This window comes from Geotrypetes seraphini, chromosome 2 (genome assembly GCF_902459505.1).
Source record: "Geotrypetes seraphini chromosome 2, aGeoSer1.1, whole genome shotgun sequence".
NCBI lineage: Eukaryota > Metazoa > Chordata > Amphibia > Gymnophiona > Dermophiidae > Geotrypetes > Geotrypetes seraphini.
Genome location: NC_047085.1, coordinates 519,334,865 through 519,360,035, shown reverse-complemented (window position 1 = coordinate 519,360,035; position 25,171 = coordinate 519,334,865). Strand labels below are relative to the sequence as shown.

At 45.0% G+C, this 25,171-nt stretch overlaps 1 protein-coding gene across 1 annotated transcript in view; it reads left to right on the top strand.

Annotated features, from left to right (window-relative positions):
- Positions 1-22,953, top strand: part of LOC117355033 (zinc finger protein 850-like) — a 105,050-nt gene extending 82,097 nt beyond the window's left edge. Inside the window, exons 11-13 of the mRNA XM_033932978.1 lie at positions 4,053-4,415; positions 7,364-7,738; positions 19,304-22,953. Of these exons, the coding sequence (XP_033788869.1) occupies positions 4,053-4,415; positions 7,364-7,738; positions 19,304-20,607 (2,042 nt within the window). The 3' untranslated portion in view covers positions 20,608-22,953. The remainder of the gene's footprint in view (positions 1-4,052; positions 4,416-7,363; positions 7,739-19,303) is intronic.
- The last annotated feature ends 2,218 nt before the right edge of the window (positions 22,954-25,171 follow it).

The window sequence follows — 25,171 nt, the reverse complement described above, 5'->3', positions numbered from 1 at the left end:
GCTGGGAACAAGTCACGTCGGACGCATGGGTCCTTGGCGTGATCTCATCAGGATACTCTCTCAACTTTCGGGCCATTCCTCCAGACAACCCCCCAAGGAAATGCCCTCCCAACCGGACGCAGCTACCCCTACTGCTCTGCCTCGGCCTCGGTTTCCCTCTCTACTATCACAGGGTCAGGGTTCGCTGTTACATCTCAATCTTCAATCTCTTCATCTGAATGCTTGGTTTCTCTCCCCCTGACTTCTCTCCCCGTGTCTCAATCAGTCAAGGAGATATTGGAGGCCTCTAGAAAGACCTCAACGAGAACCTGCTACTCCCAAAAGTGGACCAGATTCTCAGCCTGGTGCTCCTCTCACAGCCAGGACCCGGTGTCGGTCCCCGTCCCCCTGGTCCTTGACTATTTACTTCAATTATCTCACTCCGGCCTAAAGACCAACTCCATTCGAGTACACCTCAGTGCGATTGCAGCCTTCCATCAGCCCCTGGAAGGGAAAGCCCTCTCGCTCCACCCCCTAGTCTCTCGCTTCATGAAGGGTCTTCTGAATGTCCACCCTCCTCTCAAACCTCCTCCGGTGGTTTGGGACCTTAACGTGGTTCTGGCTCAACTAATGAAACCTCCATTTGAGCTCCTAGACAAATGCCATCCAAAATTCCTCACTTGGAAGGTGATTTTCCTGCTTGTGCTCACCTCCGCTCGGTGGGTCAGTGAGCTACAAGCTCTAGTGGTGGACCCACCCTTCACAGTATTCCATCACGACAAGGTGGTACTCCGCACTCATCCAAAGTTCTTGCCTAAAGTAGTGTCTGATTTTCATCTCAATCAGTCCATTGTCTTACCTGTGTTTTTTCCCAAGCCCCACTCTCATCCCGGAGAGGTGGCACTCCATACTCTTGACTGTAAGAGAGCGTTGGCCTTCTACCTCCAACGCACTCAACCACACCGGAAAGTCCCACAATTGTTTTTGTCCTTCGACCCAAACAGGTTAGGTCACCCAGTCTCCAAACGCACCTTGTCCAACTGGTTGGCCGATTGCATCTCCTTCTGCTACGCTCAGGCTGGTCTCGCACTGCATGGTCGAGTAACGGGACACAAGGTCCGAGCGATGGCAGCCTCCGTAGCGTTCCTCAGGTCCACACCTATTGAGGAAATCTGCAAGGCTGCCACGTGGTCTTCGGTTCATACTTTCACCTCCCATTACTGTCTGGACTCACTGTCCAGGAGCGATGGCCAGTTCGGCCAATCGGTTTTGCGAAATCTATTTGCTTAAATTGCCAACTTCCCTCCATCCCTTTTCAGTTAGCTTGGAGGTCACCCACATGTGAGAATATCATGCCTGCTTGTCCTGGGATAAAGCACAGTTACTTACCGTAACAGGTGTTATCCAGGGACAGCAGGCATATATTCTCACAACCCGCCCACCTCCCCGAGGTTGGCTTCTTTGCTAATTAAGTGAACTGGAGACCACGAGGGGATGCGCCCCCTAGTGGAGCAGGAAGGCACGCATGCGTGGAGCAGCAGAGCAAACTTAAATCTTCAATCAAGTTTGCTTGAAAATGCTTCCGCATCGGGGCTCCGTAGATGACGTCACCCACATGTGAGAATATATGCCTGCTGTCCATGGATAACACCTGTTACGGTAAGTAACTGTGCTTTCCATGTTTACTTGAGTTGATTGAGAAATTTGGAAAATTATCTGGATATAAAATAAATTGGTCCAAATCAGAAGTTCTTCCTTTAAACGTGCATTGTACAAGAGGACTATTTGATGCATTTCCTTTTATATGGAAAGAAGAAGGAATAAAATATTTAGGTATATGGTTAAAAAATACACTTGATGAGACAGTAAAAGTGAATGAAAAATTTTTATTGCAAAAAGTAACAGAGTTATGTGAGCAATGGAATCCTTTGTCGTGGTGGGGAAGAGTCCAAACTGTCAAAATGATGATTTTGCCTGTTGTTTGTTACCAAATGGGAATGATTCCAGTTGTTAAACAGTATTATTACTAAATTTATTTGGCTGGGTAAAATTGCTAGAATTGCCTTAGTGACTTTACAAAAACCAATTGAGGAGGGAGGAGTAAATTTACCAAATTTCTATAGGTATCATCAATCCTATATATTGCGCCAAGGTATTTACTGGGTCCTCCCAGAACTCATGGAGAAACTTCCGGACTGGTTATGGTTGGAATGGCAGCTCATGTTTCCTATAAGGCTTCGTCATTTATGTAGTATTCAAATGCCTAGGATACGAAAAAGTAATAGAATAATTATGGACACATGGAAAACTTTAAAATATATTAATAATTTAATTCCTCTTACAATTCAAAAATCGACTTATCAAAATATATGGCTAAACTCCAAGATCCAAATAGGCGGTTTTAAGGTTGTTTGGAGGGATTGGATTAAAGCAGGAATACGTACTCTAAATGATGTTATAGAAAATGGTAAGATGCTGGAGTTTTCACAATTGCAATCTAAATTTGGTCTTGATAAAAAACAAAGTTATAAATGGTTGCAATTGAAGCAGGCTATTCAGGCGGGGTTCCCTGAATGGAAATTACTTAATCAATTTAGCTTAGAATTCTTATGCTTTCAGGCAGACTTTCTGGGTCACCAGGCCGCACAGTGGTATAAAGTATTATCTGGCTATTTGAACAAGAAACCAAAAAGTGGACTTAGAGAAATTTGGAGCATTGAGATTAAGCATCAAATTAATGCATCTCAATGGCCACGCATTTGGTCTTGGAGGATGAGATGTACAATGTCTGCGTCTATGAGGCAAACATGGTTTTTACTGTGCGTTTACAAAAATTGGATTGCTCTAGGTCTAATAGGTGTCGGCATTGTCATCTTGAGGCTGGAACTTTAGATCATTTATTATTTTATTGTCCTTTTATTAATGCTTTTTGGAAATTGATTTGGGATCAAATAAATTGTATGTTTGAAAACCCTGTAGCTTTATCATATGACACCATCTTATTTGGTATGTCTATGAGGGCTAAATCTCAAATATCTTCCAATAATAATAAGCTTTTAATGATTCTAACAGGAGTTGCCATTCAACAGATAACTTTTAATTGGAAAGATTACACAAGATTGAATTACTCTTTTTGGTGGAGTACGGTGTGTCATGTGAATAAAATGGAGAGAATATTAGCTGTTAGAAAAGGATGTTTTAAGAAATTTAAGGATGTATGGGGGCCATTAATGAATTATTATAATGAATAATCAGTATTTTCCCCTTTTTAATATAGATGGTATAGGGAGGGTGGGTGGGTTTTAGTTTTCTTAAGGTTTTCTTAAGGCCCAACCTACCTAAACGACCGCCTCATCCAAACAACCTCTACCAGGCATAGAAAAACACACACCCCATTCACTTACCCCCCAATCAAAGAAGTAAAATGGAAAAAACTATACAACGGACTACTGGCCACTCAGCCAGCGAAGATAGACAACCAAGTCTCCAACCTATTGACAACAACCCCAGACTACAAGATGTTCAGAAAGGAAAGAAAAACTATACTCTTCAAGAAATCCCTTAATAAAGCTTAATACCATGATAAAGCTTAACCCCCCTCTTACCATCCCCTCCCTAACCCCAGATCCTACTTTTCCCTCTCTTGGAAACCTTCTCTGATCTAACGTTGTAAGCCTTCTTCCATAACTCTTTTTGTAATCCACTTTGAACCGAAAGGTAATGGCGGAATAGAAATCTGTAATGTAATGTAATGTTAAATGGAAAAGATGTAATTATTATATTATGGGATATCTAATATAAAGATATGTGGGGTGGGGAGGGATTAAACTTTTTTCTGTGAGAATTGTAGAAATTCAAGTGGAATTGGTATATTATATGAATGATTTTCATGCGTCTTATCTTCCTAAAAAAAAAAAAAAGAGAAAGGTTTGAAGACTTATTTGCTATTTTGCAGAATTTCTTAACATCCAAAATCCCATGTAGTCATATGAGCCCAGAAGATTTTGTTTCTTGATCGTTAATAGCGCTCCATAGTTACTAATACACGATTACCATCTTTTGTTTCTATCCAGCAGATACTGAGGCAATGCAGTGGATAAAGAGGGAGGAGAATGAAGAAAAATGGCTTCTAGAAATTGAACACATCCCAAGACAACCAGGAAATGTCAGCGAGAACATTTCCAAGAGGAATGAGAGTAGAAACGCAAGGAATTATCAACAGGAATCGGAGAAGAAGCAGAGAGACCCTGCAAGACACTCCCTAGATGCAGTCACCGATTGTGAGAAAAGTGACGGGGAACTGACAACCATCCCTAAACTCCAGAGACACCCGAGAGAAGAGAGACCCTTGCAAAATAAAGACGGTGACCAAATGACTTTTCAACTCCACCAAGGAGAGAGGAAAGGGGAGATATCCATTCTGCATGACACCTGTGGTAAGATGTATCATTTATTATTGCCCAAGAGAATCCAGCCCAGGGTGGGACCCTTTTCACGTTGTCAGTGTAGAAAAGGTTCCTAGTGAAAGGTGACCCTGAAATGCAGCACAGAACGCGTGCTGAAGTGAAACCTTTTACATGTAGTGATGTGACAAAGCATTAAATTCCTAGGGATGGGCAGCCCAAACATTTTGTTTCATTTTCATTTCAGGGCAGTATCGCTAAGAGTGTGAACTAGTGCTGCCCGATTCAGGGAAAAAAATTTTGATTCGATTCGATTTTGTTTTTCGATTCGATTTTCCTGCCCAATTGGGTGTTTTTTTCAAACATCCTGGTGGGTTTATTTTATAGCTTCTTCACCCCTTTTGGCTTCTCCTAACCACACTGGTGCTGTCGTGTAAAGAAAATAAAGAAACAAAAAGGACTTTTCCTCTTTCTGTTAAATCCTAGCTCACATTTGCAGTCTAACACCAGCTCTGGCAGGATACATTTCAAATCTGACATATTGTAATCACAAAACAGAAAATAAAATTAGTTTTTCTACCTTTTGTTGTCTGGTCCTTATTCAAATTTTGTCAGTCCTAGGCTCTGATTGTCTTCTGATAACTTGCTTGCCAGGGTCTCTTTCTTTCTTCTTTCTCCATGCTAACCATCCATCTGCCATTTATGTCCTCCCCTTCCCTCCCCCGGAGGTCTGGCATCTTTCCTTTTTTTCATTTCCATTCACAGATCCACCTTTTCTCAACTACCTTTTCATCCAGCATCTCTCCCACCTTCCCCACCATCCCAGGGTCCACCATCTCTCCCTTTCTTTTCCCAACTATCCTCCTATCCCCCCCTCCCCACCATCCCTTGTGTCCAACTTCTCTCCCTTTTTGTTCCTTCCCTCCCTAAATCCCATTGTCCATCATAAGAACATAAGAATTTGCCTCCGCTATCTCCCCACCTTGAAGGCCTGTCTCCCCACCTTGAAGGCCTGTCTCCCCCCTTGAAGGCCTGTCTCCCCCCCACCTTGAAGGCCTGTCTCCCCCCCTTGAAGGCCTGTCTCCCCCCCTTGAAGGCCTGTCTCCCCCCTTGAAGGCCTGTCTCCCCCCCTTGAAGGCCTGTCTCCCCCCCCCTTGAAGGCCTGTCCCCCCCCCCCTTGAAGACCTGTCTCCCCCCCCCTTGAAGGCCTGTCTCCCCCCCTTGAAGGCCTGTCTCCCCCCCTTGAAGGCCTGTCTCCCCCCTTGAAGGCCTGTCTCTCCCACCCTTGAAGGCCTGTCTCCCCCCCTTGAAGGCCTGTCTCTCCCCCCCTTGAAGGCCTGTCTCTCCCCCCCTTGCAGGCCTGTCTCTCCCCCCCTTGCAGGCCTGTCTCCCCCCCCTTGCAGGCCTGTCTCCCCCCCCTTGCAGGCCTGTCTCCCCCCCCTTGCAGGCCTGTCTCCCCCCCCCTTGCAGGCCTGTCTCCCCCCCCTTGCAGGCCTGTCCCCCCCCCTTGCAGGCCTGTCTCCCCCCCCTTGCAGGCCTGTCTCCCCCCCCTTGAAGGCCTGTCTCCCCCCCTTGAAGGCCTGTCTCCCCCCCCTTGAAGGCCTGTCTCCCCCCCCTTGAAGGCCTGTCTCCCCCCCCTTGCAGGCCTGTCTCCCCCCCCTTGCAGGCCTGTCTCCCCCCTTGAAGGCCTGCCTCCCCCCCTTGAAGGCCTGCCTCCCCCCTTTGAAGGCCTGTCCCCCCCCCTTTGAAGGCCTGCCTGCCTGTCCCCCCTAAAGGCCTGCCCACACCCCCCCCCCCGGAAGGCCTGCGTGTTCCCCCTGGCCTCCCACTGGTGTGTGGCTTCCCCCTGGCCTTCCCGCACCGTTTACCTTTGAAGACCAGCCTGCAAGCAAGATCGCGGTTATAGCGTCTTTCCAAACTGCTTCGGAGCTGTTTTCTTCGCTGCGGTCCCGCCCTTCCTCTGACATCAGAGGAGGGTCAGGACCGCTGCGGAGGAAACAGCTCCGAAGCAGTTTGGAAAAATGCTATAACCGCGATCTTGTTTGCAGGCTGATCTTCAAAGGTAAACGGTGCGGAGAGGCCAGGGGGGGAATCTGGACATCAGGGGAGAGAAACCGGATGCCAGGGGGGAGGAAGCAGGACAGCAGCACTTCCAACTGACCCTCCCCCCTCACCCTCTAAAGCAGGTGCGGCAGCGGCCAGCCAGCAAGAGCAGTGCTGCCACTCCTGCTTTAGGGGGCCAGGAGGGAGGGGAAGCCGAATCGGGAAGCTGAGTTGTTGTTTTTGTTTTTTTTTGGGGGGGGGTTTGAATTGATTCGAATTGATTCACCTGAAGTGAATCGGTGAATCGATTCAAATCGTGAATCGGGCAGCATTAGTGTGAACTATTTGGAAATATTGCACACTTTTATGAAAAAAGTGGCTCTAATTCTGATGGGGCTCCAGTATTTGCAAAGAGGACATGTTATTACTGGTAAACCAAAAGATACCAAATATATTTCTTCTGCTGATGTCCTTGGCTTGTCCCATGTCATTGCCACAGCAGAGATCATACTAGGAAAACTACAGAGTGTGTGAAATCTCATAACTGGAAGCATTTCTTAATGAAGATCCTAAAAATAGCCATGATCATATATTGAAGCTGAAAAAAGCATCCATCGGAAGAAAAATCTAAGGATCTTCAGCATGTTTTAAGCAGGAGAAAAAGCTTCCAATGGCTTAAACCACATTGATTGGGCCATCTGCTGATTTTCCCTGGCACTTAACCAGGTAGGGCTGCTGAATGTTCTCTCAGGGTTTCCGCAGCTGGCATTGTGCATGTTGCAGGTTTCCGGGTCTCGCAGCGATGCCATCCCCCAACCCTCGCACCCTCTCTCTTGATCGTGGGTGGCAATCCCCCCCCCCAGAAGATTTTGTTTCTTGATCATTAATAGCACTCCATAGTTACTAATACACGATTACCATCTTTTGTTTCTATCCAGCAGATATTGAGGCAGTGCAGTGGATAAAGAGGGAGGAGAATGAAGAAAAATGGCTTCTAGAAATTGAACACATCCCAAGACAACCAGGAAATGTCAGCGAGAACATTTCCCAGAGGAATGAGAGTAGAAATGCAAGGAATTGTCAACAGGAATTGGAGAAGAAGCAGAATGACCCCGCAAGAGGTTCCCAGGATGCAGTCACTGAATGTGAGAAAAGTGACGGGGAACTCGCAAATATCTTTGAGCTCCAGAGACATCGGAGAGAAGAGAGTCCCTTACAAAATAAAGACGGTGACCAAATGACTTTTCAACTCCAACAGGGAGAGAGGAAAGGGGAGATATCCATTCTGCATGACACCTTTGGAAAAAGCCTTGGTAAGATATATCATTTATTACTGCCCAAGAGAATCCAGCCCAGGGTGAGACTCTTTTCATGTTATCAGTGTAGAAAAGGTTTCAAATAAAAGGTGAACCTGAAATTCAGCAGAGAACACACATCGAGGGAATGTATCAAAGCATTAATTCCTAGGGACAGGCATCCCCAAAATTTTATCTTGCTTCATTTTTAGTTCTTCATTTTCGTTTCAGGTGCAATATCACCAAGTTTGTAAACTATTTGGAAATATTGCACATCGTTATGAAAAAAGAGGCCCTATTTCTGACGATGCTCCAAAGGGTCACATGTATGCAGTATTTGCAAAGAAGACACGCTATTAATAGCAAACCGAAAGACACAAATGTTTTTTTCTGCTTGTCTTTGTTTAATGACATGGGATATGTTTTTGGCTTTTCTCGTTTCATCGCCATTGCTTTTAAGTCCACAGCAGAAAACACAGTAGGAAAGCTACCATAATTCGAAGCATTTCTTAATGAAGATCCTGAAAATAACCATGACCATATATTGAAGCTGAGAAAAGAATCCTTCAGAAGAAAATTCTAAGGTTGATAATGGCTTAAACCATGTTGAGTGGGCCAGCCGTTGATATTCCGTGGCACTTAACCAGGCAGGGCTGCTGAATATGTTTGTTTGTTCATTATACTTGATAAATCGAACCATTTTGAACCAGTCAAGTCTGTGCAATTTGCAAAATAATTAAAAAATACATGCAGAAAGAACTCCATAAATTACCTAATAGAAAAGGTTCAGACGCATCAGGGGAAAGATGGGACACAGTACCTAGCGATTGCTGCTATGCTCCGCTTGTCCTTAAAAATTTTAAGAAAAAGCTTTCATAAACAAATCAGTCTTAAGCTTAACCTTGAATTGACCGAACGAGAGTTCAGAACAAAGCCTCTGAAGCGCAAAGCATTCCCCAAAGTGGGAGAATGAAAGAAAAAAGCACTGCTTCTTGTAGAGTTCCCACTGAGCCCAGGAGAACGATGGAATGACCAGCTAATGGTCATTGAGGGAGTGAAGTGTTTTTCCCAATACGTAGAGCAGGGGTGTCCAACCTGCGGCCACGTGAATATTTTGTGCGGCCCTGGTTGAGGGTGATGCATTGTTTTCCTCTGCTGCCCCTGGGTGTTTACTGTCTTGCAGGCTCCCTCCTCTGTCTTGCTGCAGAATTTGCATGTTTGTGCAGCCCCAGAAACATTTTTTTCAGCCAACGCGGCCCAGGGAAGCCAAAAGGTTGGACACCCCTGACATAGAGTATAATTTCCATCGCTAAATAGGCCAGGGTCCCTTTACTAAGTGCTTTGAAAAGAAGGAGATGCTTCACCATCTTGATTTACTGTGAATGATCGATGCTGAAGAAATGAGGTGAACCTGGTTAGAGCCATATCTGATAGCCCAAGAGATAATCCTTGAAGCAGCAGAGAATGGTAAACCAGATCAAAGGCCGATGTCAGATCCAAGGAGACTAATAGTCTCTTTAGTGTGTCTCATATGAAGGGTGTGGATTGCTTCTGCATGATCAAGGAGTTGTCGATAAACCAGTTTTTCTATTATTTTAGCTAGGAATGGGATAGTAGAAACTGGGAGATAGTTATTAGTAGATTTCTCCAGAGCACTTTCTTAAGGATGGGTTGAACTGCAGAATTCCAAGTATCAGGCATGAAGCCTGAAGACAGACTGGAAGAGACCAGTTGAACTCTTGGAAAAGACCTAAAGACGGCGCTTTAAGCCAGACAGGAAGAACAGGGTCTACAGTTGACTCCACCTAAGGGCACGTCGGTTAAGCGCACGCTTCGGTTATCTGCACCTGACCACCACGGTCCCAGTTTTTTAGGGTTTATTTTTTTTTTTTTACATTAAAGTCAGTGGACGTAAACTCTGGATATTTGCAATTCTGATAAGCACATAATCCGCTTATGCGCATTGATGTCATAGGTCCAACCTCTATTCTTTCACATTACGTTCACTTTGGTTAAATGCATTCACGTTCTGACGTGGATGAGCCACGTGTTTCGGAACTGCAGCCTAGGCCTGGCCAAGTGTTTGAACTTTTGGAAGTGCACCATGGTGTCACGTGGACAAAAATCATTGTCTTTGGCTGAATGTGTCGATGTCTTAAATAGATTTAACCAAAGGGAAAGTCAGGTCTCTATTGTAAAACATTACAGCCTTCATCCTAGCCAGATTTCTCAGATTTACAAAAAAAAAAAAAGCAAGCAATATTGAAAGACTGGCAAAACAGCAATCCTTCCAGAGAACGGAAAAGAATTGGGAAGGCTGGAGACTTTGAACAGGCGTTGCTGTGATGGTTTGCTGAAGCTAGAAGTCAACAACTGCCAATCAGTGGACCTCTGCTGATGGAGAAAGCGGCACAGTTATTTGAAGAACTGGGCGAAGAAGACTTCAAAGTGACAAACGGATGGTTAGAGAGGTGGAAAGTTCATGACATAAAATTTAAGAAGCAGCATGGTGAAAAACAAGACGCAGATAAGTTTGGTGTAGAAAGATGGGTCAAGGAAGTGTTGCCATCAGTCATTGGTGGATATGAACCATGTGACTTATTCAGCGCTGATGAGACAGGCCTATACTGGCGTGCCATCCCTGATGAAATATTGGCTTTCAAACGCAGCGAAGCTGTTGGCTTCAAGGTACCAAAAGGGAACGATTAACATTGCTGCTCAGTTGCAATATGGATGGTAGTGACAAGCTCGAGCCACTGGTGATTGGGAATAATCGAAATCATTGGTGCTTAAAAAACATTAAACGTCTGCCTGTTAAATATGAAAGCAACAAAAACGCATGGATGACGGCAACATTGTGGATTGAATGGTTACAGAAGCTTGACAATCTAATAAATAAATGGAGTGCCCTCGGAATGGGTCCCAAAGTGACGGACTGAGTCAAGAACTGGTTGAGTGGAAAGCGACAGAGTAGTGATCAATGGAGATAGCTTTGAGGAAAGGGATGTTACCAGTGGTGTGCCTCAAGGTTCTGTTCTGTTGGGCCTGTCCTCTAATGAAAGAATAGAAAAGTTTTCTGAAATAAAGTGTCGGAGGGATCCAGCCAAATGAGATCTACCTGTGAGAGTCATCAAGAATAATATCCATTGTTGGGTGGAACAATGGTCAAAATATCAAAGAGAACCAGAAAGTGATCAGACCAGGGTATTTGGAAGAGTGAAAATTCAATAATCTATGAGAGCTCATTAAATCTAAAGTGTGACCCTTGTGATCAGTTGAAAAAGGCGTGAATTGTTGTAAACTTAAGTCAAGTAAAAATCTGAGGAAAAGGGAGGTCCTAGAACGTGTTGCTGTGTCCACATAAGAATAGCCATAGTGGGTCACCCCAATGGTCCATTTAGGAGTAAAAAAAAATTGATCCACTTATACTCATTCTACACAACTCAGCATTTTTTAGACTTCAATCATATCTCCCCTCGGCAGTCTCAAAGCTGAAGAACTCTAACCGTTTTAGTCTTTCCTCATACGAGAGGAGTTCCATCCCCTTTATCATCATGGTCGCTGCTCTTTCAACCTTTTTCTAATTTCGCTATATCTCTTTTGAGAGACGGCGACCAGAATTGAACGCAGTACTCGAGGTGAGGTCGCACTATGAAGCAATACAGAGGCATTATAACATTCTTAGTCTTATTTACTACCCCTGTTCTAATAATTCCTAGTAGAGAATGACACGAGGACAAATTTGTCCCCATCCTCACAGTAACTCAATGTCACTATCCCATTCCTGTAAGCTCTGCCTTAACCACACAAGCCTCAAACACTTATGATTTTAAAGTGTTTGAGGCTTGTTCAGATGAGGACGGAGCTTGCGGGAATGGGGGAGGGACAGGAAAAGAACTCGCAGGGACAAGATGGGAAAATGAGTTCCCATGGGGGATGGGGAAAAATTTGTCGCCGTGTTATTCTCTAATTCCTAGCATCATGTTTGCTTTATTTAGCGTCCCTCCAGGCTGGCACAGGTGGATGGGTTTACGCTCCTCTGCCAGCAGGTGGAGACAGAGAACAAACTGAATTCTAGCTGTAGTATAAGTGAGCTGTGTAGCCTCCCTAAGATTGGTCTGTTCTCAAATCTCCAGCAGGTGGAGTTGATAAGCCTGTGCGATCCTTTTAGGGTATTCTGTTGGAGGGGATAGATAGGGCCTTTACTGGCCTTTTCTTGTCCAGACCCAGGTAGGGGCCCATGGGGGTCCCACACTCGGATGTCCGAGTCCCTCCCCCCCATTCCCCCACCTCCCCGCCTTAGTGGTGCCTTAGCTGTACGCTTTTGCTTAGGGGCATTGACTACACCTTTGAGATTCAGTGGGTTCTGCTCTTTCAAAAGACAAAAAAAAAAAATCCCCACCCCAAAGTTCAGTGCTGGTGAAGGGAAGTTTTTTTATCTGTATTTTCCCTTCTTTAGCTGACTGGGTGTTAGATTTGGCCTACCACATGGTGGTTTGCAATGAGCACTTCTCAGCTGATGATGTGTCTTATGATGGGGATCTGGGTCTCTCCGGTGACCAGCAGGATCCTCGGGGGAGGGGGGACGGAAGAGTTGGGTGGCTGGGCGTCGGAGCTGTCTGTGGGTGAGCATGTTTTAGTGGTGTGTATTTTTAAATGAGAAAAGCTGCAGGAGTATTTATTAATGACCTAGAAACAGGGATGAAGTGTAAAGTTATAAAATTTGCGGATGACACCAAACTCTGTAGCAGGAATAGAACAGTAGAGGAATACAAAGAATTACAAAGGAATCTGAACAAGCTTGAGGAGGGGCAAATAAATGGCAGATGAGCTTCAATGTGGAGAAATGCAAGGTCATGCATGTAGGGAAAAAGAACCCAAGGTTCAGCTATAAAATGGGGGGGGTTGGTACTGGGGGAAAGTAACCTTGAAAAGGATTTGGGAGTGCTTGTGGATACCACAATGAAGCCAATGGCACAATGCGCAGTGGCCTCAAGGAAAGCAATCAGAATGAAGGACGTTATCCTACTGCTGTATCGAGCGATGGTGTGCCCGCATCTGGAGTACTGTATCCAGTACTGGTCGCCGTACCTGAAGAAGGATATGGCGATACTTGAGAGGGTCCAGAGAAGAGCCACACGTATGATAAAGGGTATGGAAAACCTTTCATACACAGACAAGCTAGAGAAACTGGGACTCTTCTCCCTGGAGAAGCGGAGACTCAGAGGAGACATGATGGAGACGTATAAGATCATGAAGGGTATTGAGAATGTGGAGAGGGACAGATTCTTCAGCCTATGGGGAACTACAAGAACAAGAGGGCACTCGGAGAAACTAAAAGGGGACAGGTTTAGAACCAATGCTAGGGAGTACTTCTTCACTCAGAGGGTGGTGGATACCTGGAATGCGCTTCCGGAGGGAGTGATAGGACAGAGTACTTTACAAGGTTTCAAAGAGATATTGGATAAATTCTTGAAAGAAAAAGTTATTGAAGGATATAGATAGGGAAGATATAGGATAAAGAAGGGTACAGTTAGAAGGATATAGATAAGAAAGGATAAAAGGGATTGAAGGATATAAAGGGAGATATGATTGAAACATATAAGTACATCACGGGACGCATCGAGTCAGAAGATGATATCTTCTGGCTCATGGGACCCTCGACCACCAGAGGGCATCTGCTGAAAATCAGGGGAGGGAAGTTTCATGGCGACTCCAGGAAGTACTTCTTCACCGAAAGAGTAGTGGATCATTGGAACAGACTCCCACTCCAGGTGATAAAGGCCAGCAGCGTGACGGATTTTAAGAGAAAATGGGATACTCACGTGGGATCAGGGGAGGGGATACTTGGAATGGGCAGACTTGGTGGGCTATAGCCCTTTTCTGCTGCTTTTTTCTATGTTTCTATCCCAGGACAAGCAGGCAGGTATTCTCACATATGGGTGATGTCATCGACGGAGCCCGGATGAGGACGCCTCGCTAGCAGACTTGCTAGAAGAAACTAGAAATTTTGAGTCGCCCGCACCGCGCATGCGCGAGTGCCTTCCCGCCCAGCACAGGGTACAACTCCTTGGTCATGCCTGCCTTGCCAAACACTTCAGCCTCGTGCTTTCAAGCATCGTTGCATTTTGGTGGCCAAGTTCTTCGAGATGGAGTCTCCTACTGACCCCTCGACTTAGAAGGCGTCTTCGGCCTCGACTTCCATCGAGGCTCCTTCTGTGCCTACTGCTTCCACCTCGAGCCTCATCAGACCTTCATCGTTTGCAGCGGTTCTTACTTCAATGTCACCTGCTGTATCTTCCCCTGTTTCCTCAGGTCAGATAGCTCAGCAGTCGGTTCCGCTGGTGGTGATTAAAGCGTCCAAGATTCCCAAGTCGAAACACACTCAACTACCTCGAAGGAAGCTCCAGACAAAGCAGATTGTCCGGTTTCCGACGCGGATCCATCTTTGCCGGCTTCTTTCCAGACCATGTTAGAGAAGCAATTTATTCAGCTCCTTACCAACATGGAACCCAAATTATTCCTCTTATCCAGCCTCGGCATTCAGCAGACTCCCGCGAGGTCGAGCTGCTTCCTTTGCATCAGTCTGACCTCACACACTCTTTGCAGGGAGCAGAGTCTCTGCGAGTGTCTGGTCTGGCATCCAAGCACGTAAAGCAAGGAGCAGATTCTTTGCGAGTGCCTCGAGAATCCTCACACTCTATACATGGAGCAGAGTCTTTGAGAGTGCATCGAGGTTCCTCAACCAAGCCTCTGGAGCTTCTATCTACAGCCTCTAGTCCGATTCATACATCGGCTGTCCACGTCTCTGAGGCAAAGTCTCCTTGATCCTCGAGATCTGGTTCCAGACACACTTCTCACCGACATTCGAGGCCTTCATCGAGACATCCTTCCAGGCATAGTTCTTCGTCTCACGACAGACCATCTTCCTCGAAGCCTCGATCTACTCCAACCTCGACCAGACCACCGACTCCTCGCTCGAGGTCTCCGATGCCAGACCTCAAGGATGTCCCGGTCTCGATTGTCTCGTCCAAGTCACCAGGTTCCTTTTGATGCTTTTTTCCCTCGAGCAGAACGACTGGTTAAGCTCTCTGGATCTCAAGGAGGCCTACACTCGTATCCCCATTCATCCGGCCTCCCGTCAATTCCTCGGATTTCGGGTGGGGAATCTGCATTATCAATACAGAGTACTACCCTTTGGCCTGGCATTGTCTCCCAGAGTGTTCACCAAGTGCCTGGTAGTGGTAGTGGCAGCTCTCCGGAACCATGGTCTTCAGGTATTTCCCTACCTCTCCGACTGGCTCATCAAAGATTCCATATCTCAAGGGGTTATTGTAGCGACCCAACGGGACTACCTGGTTCCTACAAAGTTTGGGATTCGAAATCAACTTTCCCAAATGTCAACTTCAGCCCTCACAGAACCTACAATTCATTGGAGCTGTTCTGGACACTGTCCCAACTCAGAGCATTCTTTCCACAACAACGTCTGGAAGCTCTTCTTCAATTCTGTCATATAGTGTTTTCCCGCTCTTCCATCTCAGCGAAACACATGATGGTATTTCTGGGTCACATGGCCTCCATAGTACACGTGACTCCTTTTGCCAGACTTCACCTCAGAATTCCTCAGTGGACCCTGGCATCTCAATGGAAGCAAGTTTTCGACCCTCCTTCTCGACACATTTCAGGCACTCCTTCCTTGAAGAAGTCTCTCTGTTGATGGATGCTCTCTTCCAATCTTTCCAGAGGCTTGCTTTTTTCAAACGCCCCCTCATCAGAAGGTCCTCACGACAGTCTCTTCAACCTACGCTTGAGGCGCTCATCTCTATGGTCTCCGTACTCAATGCCACTGGACCAGTATGGATTGTCAATGTCGCATAAATCTGTTGGAACTCGGAGCGATTTTTAAGATTCTCAACGCTTTTCAACATCTTCTTTGTGACCAGGTAGTCCTGATCCAGACGGACAACCAAGTCGCCATGTATTCTGTCAACAAACAGGGAGGGACAGGGTCTGCCTCCCTTTGTCAAGAAGCTCTGGAGGTTTGGGCTGGGCAATCCGCCACAACACCTTCCTCAAAGCTGTTTACATTCAAGGGGCAAAGAATTGTTTGGCGGACAACTTGAGTCGTCGTCTGCAACCTCACGAATGGACTCTCCATTCCTTTCCTCTTCATCATATTTTTTCACAGTGGGGAACCCCTCAGATAGACCTCTTTGAGGCTCCCCACAACTTCAAACTGCCTCAGTTCTGCTCCAGGATATACTCTCCTCACCGCCTCGAGGCAGATGCTTTTCTTCTGGAATGGACGAATCTCTTCCTCTATGCATTCCCTCCATTTCCTCTCATTCTCAAGACTGGTCAAGTTGAGGAACGATCATGCCACCATGATTCTAATCGCTCCTTGGTGGCCAAGACAACCTTGGTACTCCCTCATACTTCAACTCAGCACCAGGGAGCCATACCTTCTACCAATTTTTCCTTCTCTACTTACCAGAGTCAAGGATCTCTGCTTCATCCCAACCTGCAGTCTCTACACTTGACAGCTTGGTACCTTTCAACGTAACTTCTCTTCAGTTTTTTCAATCTGTAAGAGATGTTTTAGAAGCTTCTAGGAAGCCTACCACTAGATAATGCTATCACCAAAAGTGGACTAGATTTTCTAAGTGGTGTTTTTCTCATCATAAGGAGCCTCTGCATTCCTCCTTATCTTCTGTTTTGGACTACCTGTTGCACTTATCCAATTCTGGCCTCAAGCCTACATCTATCTGAGTCCATCTCGGTGCAATTGCGGCTTTCCATTAACCTATGGAAGGGAAACCCCTCTCTGCTCATCCAGTGGTTTCCAAATTCATGAAAGGACTCTTCAATATTAAACCTCCTCTCAAACCGCCTCCTGTGGTTTGGGACCTCAATGTTGTCCTTACTCAACTCATGAAGCCTCCATTTGAACCAATTGATAAGGCTCATCTGAAGTATCTCACTTGGAAAATGGTGTTTCTCATAGCCCTCACTTCTGCTCAAAGAGTCAGTGAACTGCAAGCTTTAGTTATTGACCCACCATTCACTGTGTTCCATCATGACAAAGTGGTTCTTCGCACTCATCCAAAATTCCTACCTAAAGTGGTCTTGGAATTTCATCTCAACCAATCCATCGTACTTCCAGTGTTTTTTCCAAAGCCTCATTCTCATCCTGGAGAATCAGCTCTTCATACTCTGGACTGTAAATGTGCTTTGGCCTTCTACTTGGAATGCACCAAACCACACTGAACTGCTCCTCAACTTTTTGTTTCCTTTGAGCCAAATAAGTTGGGCCATCCTATTTCTAAGCGTACCATCTCCAAATGGTGGTTTGTATCTCTTTCTGTGATGCCCAGGCTGGATTACCCCTTCACAGTAAAGTCACAGCCCATAAGGTCAGAGCTATGCAGCTTCAGTAGCTTTCCTCAGATCTACACCTATTGAGGAAATTTGTAGAGCTGCTACTTGGTCCTCGGTTCATACCTTCACTTCTCACTATTGTCTGGATACTTTCTCCAGACGGGATGGACTGTTTGGCCAAACAGTGTTACAAAATTTATTCTCCTAAATTGCCAACACTCCCACCAACCCATATGTGAGAATACCTGCCTGCTTGTCCTAGGATAAAGCACAGTTACTTACCGTAACAGGTGTTATCCAGGGACAGCAGGCAGCTATTCTCACAACCCACTCACCTCCACTGGTTGGCTTCTCTGCTAGCTATCTGAACTGAGGAGACGCGCCCTGTGCTGGGCGGGAAGGAAGTCGCGCATGCGCGGTGTGGGCAACTCGAAACTTCGAGTTTCTTCAAGCAAGACTGCTTGTGAGGCATCCGCATCGGGGCTCCGTTGGATCACGTCACCCAGTTATGAGAATAGCTGCCTGCTGTCCCTGGATAACAACTGTTATGGTAAGTAACTGTGCTTTATCCCAGGACAAGCAGGCAGGTATTCTCACATATGGGTTGGTGAGAGTGTATCCTATTTCTGAGGCTGATAGGGACTCCTTGCCTCCACCAATAGTGGATGTGGTGTTGGCCATTTCTTAAATGGCAGTTGGTTTCGGTGGAGGGGAGTTCAGCCCTGGGGGACCCCTAGTAGAGAAAGATGCAGGGAAAAAGTTTGTTCCTGCCCCGTCCCCGCAAGTTTGGTCCCCATCCCAGCAAAAAAAGTCTGCTCCCATCCGCACAAGCCTCAAATAGTTATGATTTTATATTGAAGTTTTTTTTATTAAAGTATAAAAAGAAACACTATTCTGTACAATTGTCATTTTATAAACACAATACCCCTGTCTCTCCTCCAATTCACAAATATCCCCTCCACTATCGAGAAAACTGTATAAGCCAAATTATTACAGAATGCTACACAGAAAACTCATGCTGACAGAATACGGAGAGCTTGCCGAGACTCATCAAGCCTGATGACTACAATCCAATGCTGCTCATCCATATTGGCACTAACAATGCTGCCAGCTACCCCTGCAAATGTGTCAAAAGTGACTTAGTGTCTCTGGGAGAGAAGGTGAAGCAGTCGCATCACTTGATCTCCCAACATCGGGAATTTAAACAAAGCAAACAAAGTCCCAGTTCCTCCCAAGAATTCACTGCAAGCAGCAAGACCCGATTCAGTTTTATAATCACTTTGGTGAGTAGAGATGACATGTTCAGGTCACATGAACCCAGAAACAAGAGGCAAACGAGATGTCAAAATACCGACCAAGGGGAATACTTTAGTAAGTCAATAAAAAGAATGTCATAAAAATAGACACAGTCTATAGTATAATCTCCATCTTGAAATGAGTATAACGGAGTCTAGGTTATACCTAGATTGTCCCAACTAGGATCCCAGTTTCGTCATCCATAGATGCCTTCATCAGGGGAGAAATGGGCACTGCCATGAATGAGGGACGACAAAAACCGGCAGGAAACAGACAACAGTTAAAGCGCGATAAGAGCATCAGTGAGGGCAAAAATGCGCCCAAAAGTTCATTCAGCAGCATTCAGCTCTGAAAAAGAGGAGCAGAGCAGCAATCATTAGTACATAGTCCATTATACAAACAGCAGTAGCAGCACTGAACATCCCAGCACGATCCAGGCAGTGGTGAGATGGGTCAGGGGTGGAGTCAGGTCAGAACCTGAAATTAAGCAGACGGACAGTGGCAACAATGCCACTACCTGCATAGCTAACTGGGTAAGTAAGACCGCTTAAATACTAGTCCTAACTGTGTCCAGTTAGCTATGTGGGTACTGCACTGAAAACCAGTTGTACCCACATAACATCCAGCCATCACCGATGAACCAGATTTTTAATACTGGTGCCCGGAACTGGCCCAATATTGACTATCTGGGACTAATCTAGGTAGCAGTTAATCAGCTTTATAGAAAAGGCTCGCTGTCCCCGGCTGAATATTGACCCATATCAATTTAACAATTATAAGCAGGAATAACACTAATTATGTATAAAAACGGAGATAAAAGCTTCTTTATCATACCTAAGAATGCACAAAATAATCCAAATGGGAAACATTCTACATCTTTATAATATAACACTTTTTATCATCAACCAGGTTTAAAATGTCTTCAGAGGACCGATGAAAGTGAGAGATCATTTACATATCCAGAATGTGGCAAAGATGTTAATCACCAATCAAGTTTAAGGAATCATGAGATGATTCACGCCGAAGAGAAACGGTATACCTGTACAGAATGTGGTAAAAGTTTTAACGGGCAATCAAATTTAAAAAGGCACGTGAGGATTCATACTGGAGAGAAACGATACACATGTCCAGAATGTGGTAAAAGTTTTAATAGTCAAGCAGCTATAAAAATACACAAGAGGATTCATACTGGAGAGAAACCATATAGCTGTTCAGAATGTGGGAAAAGCTTTAGTCGGATATCACATTTAAAAATGCACTTCAGAATTCATACAGGAGACAAACCATATACTTGTCTAGAATGTGGTAAAAGCTTTAGTTTGCAATCAAATTTAAGAAAACATGAGAGAATTCATACTGGAGAGAAACCATATACATGCCCAGAATGTGGTAAAAGCTTTACTCAGCCGTCAGGTTTAAAAATGCACAAGAGGATTCATACTGGGGAGAAACCATACACTTGTCCGGAATGTGGGAAAAGCTTTAGTCAGATGCCACATTTAAAAGTACACTACAAAATTCATACAGGAGACAAACCATATACTTGTCTAGAATGTGGTAAAAGCTTTATTTTGCAATCAAATTTAAGAAAACATGAGAGGATTCATACTGGAGAGAAACCATATAACTGTCCAGAATGTGAGAAAAGCTTTAGGCGGCAATCAAACTTAGTAACACACAAGAGGACTCATACTGGGGAGAAACCATATATTTGTCCGGATTGTGGTAAAACCTATAAGGTTCAATCAGATTTAAAAAGGCACAAGAGAATTCATAGTGGAGAGGAACCATATGCTTGTCCAGAATGTGGCAAACTTTTTAATCACCAATCAAGTTTAAGAAAACATGAGAGAAGTCATACTGGAGAAAGACTGTGTATCTGTCCAGAATGTGGTAAAAGTTTTAATGAGCAATCAAATTTAAAAATTCACATGAGGATTCATACTGGAGAAAAACCATATACCTGTTTAGAATGTGGGAAAAGCTTTGGTCACCGATCAATTTTAAGAATACACAAGAGGAGTCATACTGGAGAGAAACCATATACCTGTTCAGAATGTGATAAAAGATATAGTGATGCCTCAGGTTTAAAAAAGCACAAGAGGAGTCATACTGGAGAGAAACCATATTCCTGTCCAGAATGTGATAAAAGATATAGCGATCTATCAGCTTTAAAAAGGCACAAGAGGATTCATACTGGAGATAAACCATAAGCTTTATTCAGCAATCAAATTTAACATACAAGAGGATTCATAATGGGGGGAAACCATATATATGTCCAGAATGTGAAAGATGTTTTAATCAGCAATCACATTTAAAGATACATAAGAAAATTCATACAGGAGATACAGAAAGAAGGCATATATGAACATCTAGGAGTGGCAGAAGGAACAGCTATTGAGCTGAGAGAAAATATCAGTAAAGAATATTATAGGAGACTAAAACTAATTGAAGAGTACATTAACATCACAGAAAAAGTTTACAGGCTATTAATCAACTGGCTTTTCCTGCTCTCTCATATAACCTTGGTATTGTAGACTTACCTCGTGAAGACCTTGAAAAACTAACAAGAAAACTCCTTCATGCCCACGAGGTCATCTATAAGTGTCAGTGTATCCCTAGACTTGAACGTTACTGGATATGATGGAGGAATAAGTCGCATAGGTGTAATCTGTCATAACAGTACCTGACAAAAAACCAAATACTAGCAACATTCCATTCTACTGATCCCAGAACAGGCATTGGCTTCACCCCTGTCTGTCTCAACAGCAGACCTAGCTCTGTTAACCACTGTTGCCACATCATTTGAGAATGCGTTCCAGAGCTTAACTATTTTCTCTTTTTTTTTCCAGTTTAATATGTTTTATTAATTATTTGCAAAAATAGAACAATGTAAAGACAAGACTTGTAACAATCAGGAATGTCTTTGAACAAGAAAAAAATTATACATAAATATCAGGTTTGTAAAATAAAAATCAAATAACAATGTGGCATTACACCAATTGATTTAAGAAGGTATCAATGGGGGACCAAATACATCTGTATGATCCTGAAGTTAGTGAAAATAGTTTCTCATAAGCAGCCAGATGCTCGTATCTCTTATATAAGCATAATGAGTTTGACCAGAAAGTGTAGTCCAATAATGGAGTTGATTTCCAGTTTTGTAGAACTTGGTAAATGCCGACGGAGATCATGGTATCTATTAATTTCGGTTACAAGGACAGTTATGGAAGCAAGGATGCAATGATCTCATAATGATTTCAAAGGAAGGAGCAGTTGGTAAATTGTAGAAATAGTCTGCCAAATTTTATTGCAAAAAGATTGAATTTTAGAACATTCAAAGGAATTATACTGATACTTCAACTGGATGAGTTGAGATTTAATTAGTTGATTTATTCAGATCAGCTATGTATCGGGTTTCTGTATCTTTGATATTTTATTTAAAATCTCTTAACTGTTTAGGTTCAAACAATTTTTATTGATGCAAACAATACCGTGAAACTCAAAAGATGCATAGTACAAATATTGAGGTATCATATTGTGACCAGTCAGACGCGACGCCTGCCAAGGTCCCAGTCAAACCGAGCAAAAAAGTAAAATCCAGGAAAGAAAATTTCAGGATTTTCAAGGAGGTTAGTTTGAGAAATAATGCCACTGACTACCAGGAGGAGCCAGATATATCTGAAGAAGTAGATAGTGAGTTTTGTCCAAACCACCACCAGGGGAGCTCTAGAGGTCCCTGGAGATCTGCTGACACACCTAGAACAGGGCACACCCCTAGACTAGATAAGCCAGCACTGGCATTCAGACCGGCAAGCCGGTTAGGGAGGAAGTTTAAGCCTTGCTTCCCTAGGGATCCTCCTGAGCCAAACAGGGACAACAGGCCACAACCCATGGAGCTGAGCGAGGCTGAACAAGCTGAAGACTTGTCCCTCCTGAGGGATGAACCCATGGATTTTCAAGAAGCCTGTTCTGGCAGTGAATCTAATTACCCTGAGCTGATGCAGGTGGACTTGGCTACCAGCCACAAACAGTGAGTGTGTTTGCTTTTGGTCTGTTTGTGTGCTGTTTTTTTTTCTTTTCCTTTTATGGAAAGTGAACTTTGAGAAAGCTAGGAGTGTAAGGTGGGGAGAGGTTTTGCTTCCACCTTGGGAGGGAATATTTGAAAGCCTATTTTAGGGCCTTTATTTTTGCAAAACCTATTACACTCTCCTGTTCCTGGCAGACCTAGATTGTTGCCAGAGGCTTTCTTTTATTTTGTTTTGGATGGTGAATTGAGGAATTCTGAATGCTGATTTACTGAAATACCTGCTTTGGAGCAGGCAGAGCAAGCTCTGTATTGAACTATGATCTAAAGGACAATTGGGAATTAATAGCAGAAGAAGAAAGTTTGATTTTTGTTTGTGAACTGTTTTGTTTTCATGCCTTCTTGTTTTTGGCAGTTTTTTTTTTTTCTTTCTTCCTTAATGAGGTATGGAATCCTGACTACTGTGACAAAGATTAAGGAATTACTTAACTGCTTTATTGAATGAGTAAAATTGACTTATTTTTCCAATCTACTTCCTTGTGTGGAGACTTTATTTTTGTGTGAAAATAATTGTGAATGCTTTTGAAGGTTCAGTCCTGCAGGGTGACTCTCTGTCGGGTCACACGCTAGTGCATTGGTTGTGGCTACTTTCAGGATTGTTCCAGAGCCCTGATTTAGGCTATAATGGTGGCCACAATATTCAACAAATCTCAAATACATACAGGAGATAAGAACAGCAACAAAACCCTCCTGCAATCAACTCATGGCAAACAAGGCCAGAGTCAGCAGAATGACCCTCTAAGACCCTGGACGCTGATGAGCCCCGAAGAAGCCACTCCATCTCCCTCCCCCAACTCATCCCCAATACAGACACCTATGAATAAGTGCAAGAACCATACGACCCCCCCCCCACCCCCTTGGTACTTCCCACCCCATCCCACCAGGAAGCACTAAACTCTAGCACCCCAGCAAACTGAGCATCCAGTTCAGGTCACCCATCTTAAAATCGCGCTTTGACCTTTTGGGTGTAAGGTCTGCAGATATGGCTCCCAGATATTCAAGAAGACTATCTTCCGCTTCCGAGACCCTCCCACATCCCTTGCCTCCCAGGTAGCCAACTGATTCCAAAACACTGGAGGGTCCGGGACCGTCCAATATTGCAGAATACATTTCCTGGCCAGGAGACTCGTATTCCTATAGAGAGCCCTATTGCCCCTATGCAAATGCCCATACGCCTCTGGCAAATCCAATACAAAGTGGGCCGGGGTACTTCGCAAAGCTCTACCAATCAAGCCCAACATATAAGAGATGATACGGAAGAGTCACATGATGTGCTGAGCTGAGTGAGACGTGCTTTCCTCGTGCTCCTGGGCCCCGGGTCCCTCTGTGCCTTGTTTAGCCCTTTTTTGCCGGTCCTGCATTTTCCCTGACCATCGGGGTGGTGCATGGACAAGTTTCTGCAGTCAGGCAGCCCGGCCATGAGCGGAAAACCGAGCCGCAATGCCAAGGAAAGAGAGACCAGAGCCTTGCGCCCGGATCCTAAAATGGCAGCAGCTGAGTCAGGATCCGCGCTCCCCTTATCTGAGGCCCATATAGCTGCCTTATCGGCGTCAGTGGTCAGGGCGCTGGATGCCCATTTTGATCAACTCTCGGGCCAACTTACCTCGCTCGAGTCCCTACTGACGGAAACTACCAGGCACACGGGAGAGCTGGAGAATCGTGTTTCATTGGTGGAGAATGCCAACACTGCATCCGCGGTGGATCTGGCGTCTCTGAAGACTCAGATCCTGAGACAGGAGGAGAAACTTGAGGATCTTGAGAACCGCTCGAGACGCGACAACTTACGTCTTGTGGGTCTTCCTGAAGCGATTCCTGACTCCCGCCTCTTATCCACCTTGGAGTCCTGGCTTCAGACCAACTTGCCTCTTCCTGCTGGCGTGGGGCCTTTGCGGCTGGATCAGGCGCACCGCCTGGGCCGGCGCTCTGAAGATCACACTTGCGCTCGGGTGACCATTTTCAAGGTCCACAATTCAGCGATCAAGGCAGAACTGATGAGACAATATCGCCTAAAACGCAATACTCTTTCTTATGAGGGTGCTCCAATCCGCCTCTTTCAGGATTATTCACCTGCGCTCCAGGAACGTCGGAGGCGATTCTCCCATGTATGCTCGGCACTTTTTGATCGGAAGCAGCGGTTCCAGTTGCTTTACCTGGCACTGTTGAAAATTTGGACCTCCTCGGATGGCAGAGTTATGCCTCGGCGGAGGCTGCGCAGGCTTATTTGGATGCCCTGCCTGGAGAGTCTGGCCCTTCCTCTGCTTCATGAGAACCCTGGCATGAGTGTTGGCCTAATCTCCTTCTGTGGCAGAGTTTTCTCTTTCCTGCTCATCAGAGACCGTGGGGTCTTGAGGACTCCTTCCTTTGCTGAGACCCGCGCATGGCCTGGTTGCTTGCTCCTCCCTTGACTTTGAATCTCCTGTGGGATTTTGATCTGTACATGGTTGAGTTTTTCTTACTTTGAGAGGGGCACTGGGTGGATGAATGTTGGAGCGCTTGCTGTTTAGGGTGCACATCTCCCCGGTGAGTAGGGGGGGGGAATCCTGCAAGGGCTGTTTTGTGGCTGTGGTTGTTCTGGGAGGTCTTCTTGTGGTTGGGGTCCCTTCATCCTTCTTTGAGTAAATTCCATCAGCATCTGCCCCCTTTCTCTCCCTCCACCACCCTTCCATACCACCCTGAGCTCCTTTTTCTCC